The sequence below is a fragment of the Brachyistius frenatus genome, unplaced genomic scaffold, assembly GCF_029030835.1.
Source record: "Brachyistius frenatus isolate BFR_SWC_R1_liver_20210118 unplaced genomic scaffold, ASM2903083v1 Contig_7, whole genome shotgun sequence".
NCBI lineage: Eukaryota > Metazoa > Chordata > Actinopteri > Embiotocidae > Brachyistius > Brachyistius frenatus.
Window position 1 is genome coordinate 7,607,879 of NW_027210606.1, and position 16,499 is coordinate 7,624,377.

Below are 16,499 nucleotides of genomic sequence, written 5' to 3' on the forward strand. Positions count from 1 at the left end.
CAGATGTCTTCATTCAGACTCACTTATATATGTTCTCAGGGTCCCCGTGCATTTTTATTTTTTTGGGGATGGCGGCGAGTGTGCATTCCCTGGCACAATTTTCAATAGAGCTCCCCCTGGAGTAGCAGGGGAATGGCTATCACAACAATTACACTGACAGCTCTTTTCTAAAGTGCACTTGATTTATTTGATTTAGCTAAGATTAATGGCCCTCCCTCCGAGCAGGCCCGGCTGAGATGTGCAGCTCAACACAGGCATGCTGCTACAGACACACAGGTGGATGTCGGCACAGATAAAGATACCGTATGGGAAGCATGAACATATCCAAACATATACGCACAGATACTAACAAATCCTCTTTGTCAGCTTTGACAAAAGCTTTGCTTGTTTTTGTTTTTTTAATTTTTGTATATTTCCAGCAGCCCCTAAACTAACAGTTATTCTGTACATAATCTTTAAAGGTGATTACAGTACATATTTACAAGAAATTCCAAAGCTGCCAATAAGAAATGTAAACATTTCATAAAGCTGAAATGTTATTTTCCATAAGTGTGTATAATATATGACAAAATAAAAAACTATATTATGACATATAGTTATGTTAGAAAACTAAACAACTTCATCGACGAGAATCTTGAAATTAAATGTAAAACGGATTTTTTTTGTTTTTGTTTTTACATTTTGGAGACATTGTGAGACATTGTGCCGCCCGCACTTAAAAAAAAAATCATTGATCAATTTCAATTCTGTCCTAGTTTTTGCCAATTTCTGACTGGAATCAGATGAAAATGTCTCTTTTATTGGAGAGTTTTCATTTTCATGGCCTTTTTTGTTTAAAAAAAAAAAAAATCGAATCTGTTGTAATCAACGATCAAAAACACTGAGCTGAATACACACAACATCCAAAATGCAGCAATCAGGATTCTGCTGCAAATTCAAGTTCGGTTTAATAAAAGTGGCATCGTCTAACTCCCTGCTGTTATATCAACGTTAGTCTTTGTGGTTTTTGTAGTTCTCTATTTACATAAATTGAAAGTGTAAGATTCGGAATGAATTTTGTCAGCATCTATGAATTTTTTGAGGAACTGTTCCGTGTTCATATACCTGATGAAGGCTGTGTGGACTCAAATATGGTGACTAAACATGTCAGCAATATGTAGGGGGAGGGGGGGGGGAGACGGTGTGGAGATGCAGGTTGCTGTAGTGCTCTCTTCAGTATATAAATGAGTTGAGTCACACGATCAGGTGACATCTTTTTCAGATGCAGCACTATGGTTTGTTTGTTTTAAACAGTACTTCTTTTTACTACTGGCAGCCTTTGACTTCCGTGATATCAATTTGATGTATTTTAGTGTTCGCAGCCTTGAACTTCTACACCTCTGAAATCAGGAACAATCTTCTACGTACTTATGTTTCAGTAACTTATGTGGTTTAACTTTTTTTTCTGTCTCACACAAAAGATCAAAAACCGTCCGCGGACACGTGTTCCCAGAGCTTGCTGCTAGAGGGAGACACCTGCCCCTCCACTATGTGCCAGGAAGCGCTACGTCTGGCTGACAGTTGTCAGGCCAGCGGTCCGGTACAGTCCAGTGTGGTTGGCACTGACGCCTGCCCATCTGCCTGAGTTGACACGTTCGCTCCCACACCACTTGTCCAGGAGGACAAAATGTGCTGTGGTGTCCTGGCAAAGCTCCCTGAAATGTCAACCTGGCGTGACAAACCCGTGCCGCCCCCTTGGCCCTCACAGGCCTGGTAGTGCGGGGCCCTGCCCCGGATCAGACAGGGAGCCAGGAACATGCCACGGTTACAACAACCGCTGATCGACTGCCGGGGCGCCACCATCTTGTCCAGGGTGGACAGAGCTTGTTCAGTTGGGTAGAGGATGACTGCTCTCATTACAGGCCTTGAACTCTACAAAACTTGGCTATTCACCGGCTGATAGAGGGCAGCTGGACAGAAATGAGACATCATGTGCGGGATATGCATTTGGGGAACACGCTCTGACTTTTCGCCGAAGCAATCCCATCTCATTAAAAACTGCTATGAATGAAACAAATTGTGACTTGGCGTCTCTTCTTACGAGCCAAAAACAATGGATGCAGAAGACAAATAAAATGCGGAACATATTTTTCTTGTTGTTTGAGCAGATGGTCGTGGAGGTGCTGTGAGGGTCTGATGTTGGCCGACTCCGTCCTACAGCCCCCTCAGGGCAGCAACTGTGAGTGGTCATTAACACGGGGAGCAGGCCATGCCAGCAGAGAGGGGAGTCTAGCAGTAGTTAACAGCTACTATCCAGTTAAATCCTCCTCCGAACAACTGCAGCATTTCCTACTGTTTGCCAAGGCTGTAAATGCAGCACATCATGCAAGACCTTTTAAAAAAAAAAAAAAAAAAAAAAGACATTGTTTTGGAAGCACAAAGGAAGAGATTGGGGCAAGGTGTATTTCTACCGCACGGTGCCTCATCGCTCACTTGTGCTGAATCTAAGGTTACAGCCAGGGCTGTCTGGCAGTTATCCATACACAGTGAATCATGGCGTTTGTGTGCGTGTGCGTACAATGTGCGTGTGCGTGCTCGACGGAGCTGTGGACAGGTATGACAGGCTGACCTCCACGTGTTACCGGAGAGAGTGTGTGGCCCAGTGTTACCTGTCATAACACGGGCTGCCTGGAGCCCCGGAGCACCAGCCTGACCAGGCCACTGGGCAGCCAGAAATAATAGAGACTGGCAAGAGGGCAATGAGGGGTCACACGGAGGGAGGGAGAGAGGAGGAGGAGGAGGAGGAGGGGGAGGAGGAGGAGGGGGAAGAAGAGGAGGAGGAAGGGCGGGGGGAGGGGGGGGACAGGGACATATGACAGGAGGAGGGGAAGCATGAAGGCAGGAGAGTGAGAGGGAGTAAAGAAACATTTACTGTAGTGAGGGGAACTGTGAGGATAATGATGTGGGAGCAAGTGGGTCAATCAAAGAGCAAAGAGAGGAAGATAAAAGAGAGGAAGGTAAGGAAGGTGGCTGCTGTTCTCCCTGCATATTACTTCAGCAAGCCTCTGCAGAGAGCTAAAAAAAAAAAAAAAAATTATGCATGAAGGCAGCACGGGATGGCAGGAGGAAATCTCACTCCTCGGCCGCTGTTGGACAACCTCAAAGAAGAAGAGGCCTCGGTTTTAACGAGACAGACCACCGCGCATCACTTCCCATTTGTTTTGAAGCCCAGTTTATCTTTGTGAGTATGATGTTGGAGCCTTCTCGGGCTGCAGCCACACGCCTGCAGTGATGGAGCAGCTGAATTCACTTAGGCAGGCTTGGCCAGCAATTAAAGTGCTGGATTAAGAGTGATTGCATTTTGTGTCCTGAGGAGGCGCTGCCTGCCATCTTGAGAGGTCTCATTAACATGGCTGCCTAAGGCCGTGCTGAGCACTGCCACAGGCAGTTCAAAAAATAATGGAGACATTATCAACCTTAATGTCTTGTACCTGGAGTGGGGAAGATTTTATAATCACTATTGTGATGGGCCACGGGCTGCCAGTTGTGCGAAAGGGAAAGGTTGGCTGAAGATAACCCTTTTTCTGACCAGACCCCTGTGTGTTTTTTTTGATCAGCCACTACACGTGGGGAGTCTGAGCAGCTGGATTTCATTAATTGAGTGCTGGCAGCGCTCTGCTCTGGCGGCAGGGGTGAGTCACACTGGTGGGATTGGTCTCTCTCTCCCTGATATCATCTTCCAACCATAACTACAAATAATTATTCACTCAAATCCATTACCGGGGGTCAATCAAGTTCCCCAATCAGTTCTAAAGTCCAATTACTGGCGCCAAGGCTCTATTCGCGCCTTCCTGCAGATGAAGGCCTAGCCCACAGGCTGCCCAGTAAATTACACACAGCAAACAGTGGAGCGTGCGTGTGTGTGCGTGGGAGAGCGAGCCTCCTCAGGTGTGTAATAAAGCAGAGGTACATACTGGTCTCCCCGGGGCATTCTGACCGTACCATCGAGCAGACTTCACCAGGTTAAATAGAATTAGCCCGTGCAATGAGATGCACTTGGAATACCAACCATGTCTCATCACTCTACAGGCTAGAGAGCACGCAGCATGCACAGCGCAGCCTGGTATTAACGTCCATCTCAGCAGTTGATATAATAAGACATGTCGCCATAAGGGTCTTCTTATAAAGAGGCTGCACAGTGACCCATCAGAGCAGCATAATGAGCGGGGTGCTGCAGATCCACGCGTGCACTCACGCACTCGGGGCTTCGCGGCAGCTCTCCAACCCCATTACTGTGTGGCTCCTCGTATCGTTTTGTGGCCGTCTTGAAAGAGAGTCTCCGCCTGGAGGAAATGCTTCTCACACACTCATCTGTCACTACAGAGGGATGGCAGTGCAGCCAGCCGAGTCGAGAGCGGTGGGGTGGGCAACAAGGCAGGCTGTGTGTGTGTGTGTGTGTGCGTGTGTGCGTGCGTGCGTGCGTGCGTGTGCGTGTGTGTGTGACGGGATGGATGGCTTTTATGTATGTACAAGATGTGTAGGAGGTGAGCTGGACGGGTGTTCATGTGTAAAAAAAAAAAAGAGGGGAGGGGAGGAGAGTGTGATGTTATGTGCTCGTGTGTGAGGAGCAGAGCAAACATAGCGGGGACGGCTGAGGCTTTGTGGATCAGCAGCCCATGACCGGTTGCGCGCGCGCGCGCACACACACACACACACACACACACACACACACACACACACACACACACACACACACACACACACACAGAGCTCCCAAATCAGCCGTAGCAGAGCCAGTCTGACATTTCCCCGTGTCAGGCTTCCCTCAACGGCGTGATCGTACCAGAAAACAACCAAACTGAGAAGCTCGTACAACCAACAAGACGAAAAACATAGATGTCTGTCCATGCAACAATACGCCAGCTTTGATTTCCTGACATCTGTAGCAGCCCGGTTTTTCACCGCTCATTCCAGACCTTGAGGTTTTGTGTGTGTGTGTGTGTGTGGGGGGGGGGGGGGGGTTCTGGACTGTAGTTCCAACAGTATGAGGGCACCGTTTAGTTTTGTCCTGAACCAGGAAAGCATGTTGAATTCAGACTGCTGACACAAAGAAAGGCTGTCGATACAAACCCTGCCATTAAAGATGAAAAAACCTCATCAAAGAGCCTGTCTCTGTCTTCTGCTTACATTCAACAGATCCAGCTAAATGCTGAACACATGTGGACGGGCCCCGTGTTTAGGCTAAGATGGCCGAACACGATCCGGCAGCATTTGAGTTAATCTTCCTTAGTGAAACCGCATGGTGTTGTTTACACTGGAGACAACTGTGTGTGTATACGTATATGCCTGTGTGTGTGTGTGTGTGTGTGTGTGAAGAGCGTCCAGAGCTGCAGGACTCACTGTTCCCTTTTGCAAAGCCAGAGCAGTTACAGTGTGTATGTGTTTGTGTCAGCATGATGGAGGAGAAGGGTGTTACTCAGACCTAATGAATCCATCTGCATTCAGGGGGCATTCTTCCTCTCGTACGCAGGCGGGAGCAAACGAGCAGCGACCTGGGAGCGCATCCAGCGGTTGGGGGGGCTCAGACTCCGTGTTTCCAAAAGCACACGAGCAAGGACGAGCACAGATTAGTATTGAATTCACTCGGCCTTTTCCCTAGAAATACAGCCTATTTTGAGAGAGAGGGTTGAGGTTGAAAGCCGAACAGTCGCACACTCAACCCTCCTGTTTTGTGCTGTTGGAAGAATCGCGCCTCTCTTGTTTTTTCAGTCAGGATTGAGGAGGAGGGTTTGGTACGGAGGGCTTGGGCTACAGTACAGCCTGTGCTCCAGGAGAGTGGCAGCTGTTGATGTCCTCACCCCTGAGTGACCCGGCACCCTAGGCAACCTCAATGAAGAATGGATGGAGGGGTAGGAGGCGGGGGCGCTAAGACGTGGAGGGCAGTTGGCACTGAGGGGCCAGTCATTAGGATAATGAATCCAGAGCTGGGTGGTATTTGGGAGACCTCTAGTGGTTGGAAGCAGCACAAACGTACACCTACACAGGGTGGACATGCTGTCATGAGCACTATATACATACGTAAAATGTTATCGAATCCAATCATTAGTGTCAGAAACTGACCCAGAGAAACTTATTCACGCCTTATTTCATCTCACAAGTGCTTCACAAAAGAAAAAAGAAAGAACAAATTACACTAAATTTTCTGTGCCCAAAGTTTTCCAAGAAAAATCTCCCTCTTCAGTCTGAAATGTCAAATTTTGCAAGGACTAAAGTCTTTATTGTATAAGTAAAGCACCAGCAGGTTTATATTTCTGACATATGAAGCCCATATGTATACAATAAAAAAGCTCTGCCAGCAGTTGTTCATTGTTTTTAAACCATCGCTTCTTTTGAAAAATTGCCCACAAAAACGTAAATACCTTTTAAACTGTCTTAGCCAAGTTGATTTATTCTATATTTTCTGGATCGTATTACTTTTTACAAAACATATTTGATATTTTAGTATATTTTTAATACTACGGCCGTTGTTGTATTTTATATCATATCATTATTACGCAATCCAGCACAACTTCATAAGATTGCATCGAAAAATGACGAAAGAGTGGATTCAACACTTCTAATGAAGTTATTTTTTGATTTTGTGGTGTACATATTTTGTGGGTTCAGTTTTAACTTGCTTTACCTCGTGTTCGCGAGCTTCGCGTGCCGGCTTAATGGAGGAACATCAAAAACATGAAAAGAGAAAGTGCAGATTCGTAGTCAACTCCTTAAATAAAACTGGAGTTCAGACTCAGGCTTAACTGATAAGATGAATATTGAATTAGTTGATCAACAGATATTTAATGTTTTGATGATTGATTTATCATTTATCATTATTTTTAATGCAAAAATCCACAAAGGTAGCTGGTTCAAGCTTCTTATTACGTTTTCGGGTTACTGGACTTGCAGGTCAGAGAAAAAGAGCAATCCTCAGATGTCAACTTGGGGCCTGGAGATTTTTTTTTTTTTCACATTTTACTTAAAACAAAATTACCTGACATATTAACAAGCATTAAAAAATAGCAGGCAGGTGCAGCCCTAGTTTACACTGACGTGATTGGGAAACACCCTCCGTATAGACAATACAAGCAGACTGCTCGTCACCGACACCGGACTCTCCTGCTTTATCCTGAATAAAGCCGTCTGTCTCTTTAAATTAATAAAGTAGCTGCACTGGAGTTATGAGTGTGTGACTTCTCTTCAGTTCTCTGGTGGTGTCCAGGAGTGCACTGCATTATGAAGTTAATTCTGAAAATATTAAAGTGTGTTTTTGCCTGAATTAGAAGCAGCCGTGCAGCTGACTCATTCAGAGGACACCTCGCACTGACATTTCTGGCACCAGAGCAGGAAAGAAATTTCATTAAATCTTTGACAAATCTCAGGACTAATATTCGTAGCGGTAACATTAATCACTCCCCCTTTTTTCTTCATATCATGGACAAACACAGGGATCGAGAAAGGCTCGGCCAACTGCACTGATCAAATCTAGCAGAATGTCATTCACTTATCCAGTTCAGATTCACATTGGTTTTTTTTTTAATACGATTTCACCCAAAAACAAAAATAGTGAATTAAAAAAACATTTTGCAGCGCAAGTCTTGTTTTCTTTGTCATTACAGCACCAACAATAAATGATTATAAGAAATCCTATTTCCCTAAGTTTGATCCTTCCATGAACACTTTCTGTGTGCCGTTGATCATGAGGAAGGTGAAAATCGATTATCACACATATTTCCACAGCAGTATTTGTCATGACAATAGTCGTGGCATGAATAAGTCGCAGTTCATCATTTCATGTCCCTGTTCGTAAAAAATGAAGCGTATTGTACAAACTCTTCTTCAGTTGTACCAACATGACCTTTATGATCTCATTAAAACTGCTCATGAGGGTCTGTTGTGTTTCTGTCCAAGACGACAGTCCCAGCAGCTGTTTCACAACACCGGGCGGCTGATAGTTTTCCCACCTCACTGCACAAATGAAATATTTCATTTTGCCAAACATGGATGTGTCGCGAAGTGACGACTGTCAGCACTCTATCCTTCTCTTGGGATTCGGATTAAAGCATTGAGAAACTGAAACGTTTCTGCGGGCGGGTGACCTCTATTTCAGGTGTTTTAAATCTAAAAATAAGTGTAAAAAGAGCAAGACTGCTTCTTTTTGTGCAAACCAGACTCAAGGTCACACATGCTCTCTCTCTGTCCTGCTTTCCTTGCCACTGAATGGCCCAGATCAGCCATGAGGCATCCATCCTTCTCAAAAGGTGTAGTCCCTATGATGATGATGAAGAAGAGAAGGCTTTGAGAAGCAGGTCAGCAGCCAGGCCTGGAGAGATGACTCCTTTGGTGACCCTCTCTTCAAGGCGGGGAAGAGCCTCTCTGACACTGGGGTGATTTTGGAAATGGCAGAGGACGCTCTCCTGGATCAGAGTCCACATCCAGATCTTCTGCTGGGCCGTCCGCCGGCCCTGCAGTTCACCGCTCGACAACATGGCGTCCTGGTACGACTCCATTTTGGCCCAGACCTCTGGGATGCCCTCAAAGGTGTGTGAAGATGCACGCACCACCTGAGGATGGAGTTTGGGAGGGGGGAGGGGAGGGGTGAAAGTGTGAATTCAAAGCGTCTCTTGTTCAGCATTCAGGTGGTTATCTGGACAAGTCGACCGTTCAGCCTGAGGATGTCAGAGGAACAGAGACAGAGCGAACTTCCTGCCATACTTTATTCAGTATGGAAAGTTTTACATGTCATGTGGTCTGTTGTGCCTCATGTTTGATATTCTGTAAGGAACCACAGATCCTCTATGAAGCAACTTTCAAGACCATCTCCAAGAAAACTCAAGCTCCTGCCAGAGGTGAAATCTGTCCCACTCAGAATGGGACAATCAGCCTTTTATATGAGAGCAGCAGGAATACTCTGCTTATTAAATGTACTATGTGTCTCATTTTTTTTAAAACACCTCCAAGTTACAGCTGAGAACATTTGTTACATGCCATACCATCTGAACTTGTCTTTTCACTGTCAGCTGTCCTAAAAATAATTGGGTTTTTTTAATCAAAAATGAGGTTAAAATCTGCTAAGATATGCACACATTTTTTTGATAGTGGTACTTTCTTTTGATGTATTGTTTAAGATTGATAGGAAATTTGCTGTATTTATTTTTTCCATTCATTTTACAGCATCTTTAATGATTTTCAGACGAGTGTAGATAAAAAGTGTTGATCTAACCGTGGTATGTTTACTTTTAAAATGTCTGTGTTGATTCCATTTAAAAAAATAAAAAAAAAATCAATAGTTTTAATAATATTAGTTATGTTAAAAACCGAACACTGAAGAAACTATGGAAAGAAAACATACTGTACTTTCCACAATACAAAATGAACTTTTTTTTTTTTTGCCAAAAACATCATTTAAAAGTGCATTAAGTTTTGTTTTTAATCATAAAAGAACATGATTCTGGGAGTTACAGCTTTTTGGGGGGAAGGGGGTGAAGTGCCTCCATCCTGCACGAAGCTGTCATGTTTCCATACAAATCGAGTATTTGTCTCCACATAACATTTTGTTCACACAAGCAATGTGGAGATAGATTTCACTTTGGCGCTTCAACAAGTGACTGCATGTCTCACTTCAGAGCTCACTGCAGATTCAAGAGTACATGATGAAATTCAGGGTAACGTTCGATTTCCAAGTCGGTGTAGAAGTTAAAGTGCTTCATATTTACAGGAACAGAAAGAATTAGTTGCGTTCATTCACGTGTATGTTTAAGACCTGCGGAAGAGCCTATTTAACAGGTGATTTTCTTCTTTTTTTTTACCATGCCATTAAGCACTGGTGAATAAAGAGGAGAGAGGCAGTTTGGAGGAGGAAAGAAAAGATGACAGAACTGATGTAAAATGAACCCCATGAATCCTCAATAGGGAGATAATTTCACAAGTCAAGTTGAATATGGCAGCCTTGAACATATTTGGAGGCTTGGGATCAAAAAGCCAATAAAAAAAACCCATCTAATTACATCATTAAGTGAACGATCTGACAAAGACTGGAATTCAATCTGATGCAAAAACAGGAAATAAAACCTTGTGTGACTAACTGCACTGCCTATTTTCTAATTGCCTTCTTTAAAGGGCTAGTTGAAAAAAATATTTTTTTCCAATACTGTTATCATGCAGATGGTTTTCGTTGAATTTCTCCAGGTTTTCAGATATACGTTTTCTTGCCTTTATATAAAAGAGTTACCTGTTTTTATATAATAGTTATCTCTCTTATATAAAGGCGGAGTTTTGTTTTTGGTCCTCACAGAATTCTAAATGTTGACTCATAATTATTGTTGTTGTACCTCCCCAGTCTGGATGTGTTTTTAGTGGATCTATTTCCACAGAAAACTAGTTCCTTATGGGAATAGTTACAAAGACTCCACTTGAGGTAAGTGAAAGAAAAACATCTTTTCTAACATGAGTGACCCTAGCATGGCTGCGCCAGACTATTGCTCGCAGTTTCAGTTTCCTTCGCTGTGATTATGGTCTTGAAACCCTGTTTGCATTAACGTTGGCTCAGGCACTCTGAAGAAGAGACCCACATGTAGTGACAGCAGCGGTAGAGTTTCGGTACATATGGTGGTCAATGTCGATTGATCAAAGGCTGTTTCAATAGTTTAAAAATGAACCCGATGTCTACGCCCGGTACGATGCCTCGACTGAAAACGATCCCGTGTGGAGGCCGGCCAGCTCCAAATAGTCACACAGTGAATTTGGTAACACCAGGTCAGAGTGAATCTACCCTGAAAAGAGAAGTCGAGGAATTCAGGACTGCATTTCTATATTGTTGGAACTTTGACATGTAAAATTGGAGGAGTGCCTCTTTAAGACAAAGACATGACCAGAGAAACTTTTAGGGCACTCAAGATAAACTTGATTTTAGGAGATCGGTAACCGACAATTTCAATTTGAAGGGAGTTTTTATTCTTGATTTGAAGAATCAGTTAGTCAAGAGGTGGAAAATGAATCAACAACCATTATGGTGTAATCAATCAATATTCTGTTTTCAAACTGAATTTCTAAAGCTATTCTGGTTGTAGCTCCTTGAATGTGAGGTTTGTCTGTTTACATCATCATAAAATGAATTTCTTTGGTATTTGGTTTGATGATCAGACAACAAAAGGCACTTAAAGATGACCCACTGTGCTTCTGGAACTTTGGATCGGGTTCTTTTTACAAACATTTCATCGACCAAAGGATTATTTCACTGAGAAAATAACTGTAAGTCCTATTGTGAATAAAAGTAGTTAGCTCTCATACATCCACAAGCCATGTTTTTATGCAATGTGAAGCAGAGTAGTGCAGATGAGAGACAGAGTCTGAAGAGAAACTAAATCATAGATGGTACAGCAGGCCGAACGGACAGACAAATAAACGTACCAGAAAGCTAAGGTAAGGATAAATAAGGAGAGAAGGGCTAGGAGAGAAGCTTTTATGTGAATGTGCAAGCTTCTAATCAGCGAAATGCATGACACAGCAGCCGAGTATCCAGAGCGGGAGCGGGATTGGGGGGTGGAGGTGGTAGTGGGCGGGAGCTGGGGGGCATTTCCTGGCAGCTTGCCCAGTGGGCAGATGCTGCACTGGGCTGGGAAAACAAAAGGACAAGGCCAGGCAGGCAAGCGGGCGAGATGGGATGTGGAGGGTGGGGTGAGACACTGCAGTACTGAAACCATGACGCTATAACGACATCATCATCATCATCAAAATTCCCCTCCACCCTCCTCCTCCTGGGTCAGCTGACCTCTCAATGGGATGGCTTGTTGGGTCCATAAAGCTGTACTACTTCTGCTGCCCAGCGGGTCAAACGTCAAACAGTTATCAATTATCTCCTTCACACACCACACACTACACACCACACACCACACACTACACACCACACACTACACACCACACACACTACACACACACGCCACACACTACACACTACACACTACACACTACACACACGTGTATATATATATATATATATATATATATATATATATATATATATATATCAACCTACACACACCTTGGGGTTCCAGGACTTGGACTGCCTCCTGAGCAGCTTCAGTGCGCTGGTGTATTCAGCCTGGATCCTCCTGGCCGGCACCACCAGGTCCTCGTCCGACTTTGTCACCACCACCAAGTCGGCCCTCTCAATGATGCCCCGCTTGATTCCCTGGACAGAGATTTTGGCATCGGAGAGGAAGGTCATTAAATGTCGAAAACACTGTAAATAAGTCTGACGTCTAGACGCCTAATCTCCTGAGAGGTCTGTGTACAGAGTGATGGATGGACGCGGCTGCGGTCGGGTGATTTCCAGGCTGCCAGTTGCGTGAAAAAAAATAAATAAATAACACCAACACGTAAAATTGTTACTTTCTTTCCACTGAACACGGATGTCACCTTCTGTCTGGTTCACAACAAGGAAAACAGTTCAGCTTTTTGTAAGTGCCTTTCACCTGTTGAAATGTAGCTTCAGTTCAGGCTGTTGTATCCAGCTGGTGACTTGAGGCTGGAGTAGATGTACAGAATTATAACGTAGCTCTCAATGTTTGTGGGTTTTTTTCTATTTAGGTGTTATTTTCTGTATTTAAGTCATATTGAATATCTTATACTAGTTTTAGAACATTTTGTCTGTGCTGTTGTGCATATTTGAATCAGAATAACATGCTATATTTATTGGAATTCATTTAGAAGTCAGCAGCTTTTTTCAGTTTTGTTTTGTTTGAGAAACAATAACTATAATGAAAACAAATGCAACCTCAGCTACCTATTGTCCCATCATAATCACCACAAGATTAATCATAATGAGTTAAGCTAATGAATTCATTAATTTAGCTAATGAATAAACTGATTAGCATATATTATTAGTCTCTTTATCTTGACAAAACTGTGGACACAGAAATCTGTTTCTTCTTAAGTTACAAATACATTTCAGAACCAGTTTAATTCTAGATCTAGATTATTACTTATAAAATTAAACTATTTCATTTTAATCTATCAGTGGCATAAAAATGAGAAAGCTGAAATTAATACCATTTCTAATATACTAAATATTATATAAAACCTGTCCTCCTAAACTTTTAAATATCTTTTAAAGAGTTTCAGGTGTAATCAAACTTTATGAAGATTTGTATGGTGTATTGCTCTTATAATATTCACATAATCAATGCCCAAACATACTGCAATTACTGGACATTCTCCAGACAACAGCGGCAATCGAACACAAAATTATCTGTAAATCATTTATTCCAGTTGTTAAACCAACCTCCTAACCCGTCAGATTACCTTTGATCCTAACAGATGAAACAAGATCTGATCTTGAAGAGCTTTTTACTCACCTGGAGTTCATCTCCCCCTGCTGGTGGAATCAGCAGCACAAACATGTCAACCATGTCTGCCACAGCAAACTCTGACTGGCCAACACCTGAGAAAAAAAAAAAAAAAGACAGAAAATTTGCTGACCAACAATACGAAAATTACACAAAAATCAGACTAAAATAAATCAGTGACTAACCAAATAATCCTCCAATCTAAAAATAAAGCCCCAAACAGGTCCCACTCATTTGAATTTTGTGCCCAACAATTACACTGCAGTTCACCTGTGTTTGCTTTTACAGTACAGCGTATGTTCAGGTTAAAACAATACAAGTACTAAAAAGGAAAAAAGGTCTTGGTCTGGAATAATCATGAGCTTTTACAAACTTCACAGTCGTCATAGTGAATACATTTTAGCCTTGAGATGCAAAGCAGGTGCCTGATGAGCGGAGCTGGGAATCAGACCTCCCACTGACCAAGTTGTGTCACTGAGTATCAAAAACTGAGTAATGACAGTTACAACTAAAACGTGGTGAGAATGTTAATTATTTTTTATATTACAGTCGAAATGGAAAAACTTCTTGTTAACGTTGGGAGCTTCTCTTTGAAATGAGGAGTTCATGTGCTTTGACATATTTTGTTTAACAAAAAAAGAGACGATATGATTCTGATTCAAAACATCTTGCATCAATAAGATAAAGGAAAAAATAAAATTACAGCTTCCAAAAAAAATGTGTCTGTCGGTATAAAAATATTGTAACTGTGAGTAACAATTTATTTTGAGTTACATCTGGTAGTCACGGTGGCTTACCTACGGTCTCTACCAGGACGAGGTCATATCCTGCCCCCTCACAGAGAACGATGGCCTCGTTGGTGGTTCTGGTGACACCGCCGAGTGTCCCTGAGGTGGGTGACGGCCTGATAAAAGCATTCATGTCTCTCGACAGCTCAGTCATACGAGTCTTATCACCCATCAGAGACCCTGCAACAAGAGGGACGAGTCAGTTTGCAGCACGAGTTCAGTGTTGCTTGTAATTGTACTGTGATTTCATTTAATGCCTTAAAAAATAAACTGCAAAGTAATCATTTATCCCTCCCCCCCCCCAAAAAAAACACCTTTTCATATACAAGAATTGCACACAAATTCACGGTGTTGTAAATCAGACAACGAGAAGTGTTTATCTGTATCACGTTTACATTAGATGCTCCGTGTGGCAGATGTTACCTCCTGTAGTGCAGGAGGACGGGTCAACAGTCAGAACCGCCACTTTATGTCCACGTCCCGTCAACATCTTTCCCACCACCTCGATGAAGGAGGACTTCCCCGCTCCGGGGGGACCGGACAGACCTGAGAAAATCAAGAAAGAGGTCAAATCAGCAACAAATGGCACCAAAAAAATAGTTTCTCTAACCTTATTTAACTTTAAAACACATTTGTGACATCAACAGTGTGCAGCTTAACTCTGCAGGTCTGAGCACATAAAGCAGCTCTCTTAAAAAAATTAATTATTACCAACTTAGTTGGTTCTTTAGTAGAAAGCCAAAGGTCTGCGTTTGGGTGCGTATAAATTTAAGGGAAGAAATCAATTGCCATATTTTGACATGACAAACGTTCTGATTTTGTTTCAGAAATAACACTAAAATACTTTCACATATGGCACATCGTAATCTTAAATATTATTTTATTCTGAAGAGGAATCCCTTGTCACGGTGTTGAGAACCTTGAGCGATATGATATCTTAATAATAAAACAGTATGGAGCCTTTCACTCAGCCAGCAGCTTCCAAACTCCTCTTCCTGTATACATTTTTAAAGGTTTCTGAAGAAATCAATCATTTAAGCAGTTGGGACTCACAGGTGTCCATTAGAAAAGTTGTGTTAAGTAAAATTATCACAGACTACCGAGGAGTATGTTTAGTGTGCATTTACTGTTTTCACTGGAGAGAGGGTATACATAGTATATACATCAGGGATATCAGTCTCTAAAACCAGCCGTAACATAAGAAAATACAAATGTGAATTATAGATTAGCTGAAACAGTTTGTTGGGTTCAGAAAACCACAACCCTTTCCTGTAAGGCAGCCCTGAAACCAGGGAAAAAAAAAAAAAAAAACACTTACACGATATCATGACATGTCAAATTTAAAGGCAACATCTCATCTCATATCGTGAGATCGAAATAATGCCCAGCACTCCTTCAAAAAAAAAAAAAAAAAAATGCATGAACCACTGTGCCTGCAGATCAGCTGCCTCACATCCTTTATCAAATCACCGTCATGACCAGTTCTCGTGTTCACGGAGACGCCCGGCTGCACCCAGAGCCACACACCTACTCTGAAGGCCACCGGCTTCCCTCCATTGCGACTCTCCTGCTCCCTCCTGTAAGCCAGCACCCTCTGCAGCAGCACCTGGGCCAACTGCTTCTTCCCCGGATGCTGGGTCTCCACCAGGGTGATGGACTCGGCCAGAGACGCCCGCTGTCCTCCGACCAGGCCTTCATACAGTTTGTTCAGCAGCCTCTCCTCGGGCCCGCTCAGGTCCCGTCCGTGCCGGCCGACGGCTGCGCTCACGCCCCTCCCGTGCTGGCAGCTGTGACCCGGGCTGGTGATCTGGTAGCGGAGAAGGGGCCCGGTGAAGACCACCCGGTGGTGACGGCAGCATGTCCCGATGAGCGGCGGGACACCGACTGAGGAGGGAAGGGAGGAGACGTGGCGGAGGAGGCAGAGGCCAAACCGAGCCATTGAGAGGCAAAGGTGGGCGTCTGGAAAGAAAAACACCAGGACCGGTGATTTATCTTCTTCGTATGCATCGGCAAAATGTTTTAGGAAAGCCAACAAAGCTAAAGACGCTGCATCCTGTCCTGTCCTGATGTTTACGTTACTTGTAACGTTAAATCCAAATAGTAACGTTAAAGTTGGCTGTTTTTAACGGTTTCAACCTGACGTCTGTCTGCCTACTGTTTGTCCGTAACTTACTCTGAGGTTAAACACGCAGCTGTCAAACATGTAGTGAACAGTTTAGACAAAATATCCACAGTCGGACAGGGGAAGAAAAAAAAAAGAAGAAGCCCTCACGCTGACCTCGCAGCAGCTGCACGGCGGTGTTACAGGTTACGTAGCACCCGAGTTTCATTCAATTTCTTCCGGTTT

At 43.4% G+C, this 16,499-nt stretch overlaps 1 protein-coding gene across 2 annotated transcripts; it reads right to left on the reverse strand.

The window, feature by feature from the left end:
* Nucleotides 1–6,229: 6,229 nt before the first annotated feature.
* On the reverse strand, nucleotides 6,230–16,475 carry mmaa (metabolism of cobalamin associated A). Of its 2 annotated transcripts, none has more exons than XM_069689259.1 (7): nucleotides 16,431–16,475; nucleotides 15,680–16,111; nucleotides 14,576–14,698; nucleotides 14,162–14,332; nucleotides 13,374–13,459; nucleotides 12,059–12,208; nucleotides 6,230–8,582 (listed from the first exon to the last, which is right to left on the reverse strand). In XM_069689259.1, exons 2-7 carry the CDS (start codon nucleotides 16,089–16,091, stop codon nucleotides 8,289–8,291), a joined length of 1,236 nt encoding a protein of 411 aa, XP_069545360.1. In that variant the 5' UTR covers nucleotides 16,092–16,111; nucleotides 16,431–16,475; the 3' UTR covers nucleotides 6,230–8,288. The 2 variants fall into 2 exon arrangements, with proteins under 2 accessions (XP_069545360.1, XP_069545359.1); XM_069689258.1 differs by lacking the exon at nucleotides 16,431–16,475 and adding an exon at nucleotides 16,326–16,406.
* Between the last annotated feature and the right edge of the window lie 24 nt (nucleotides 16,476–16,499).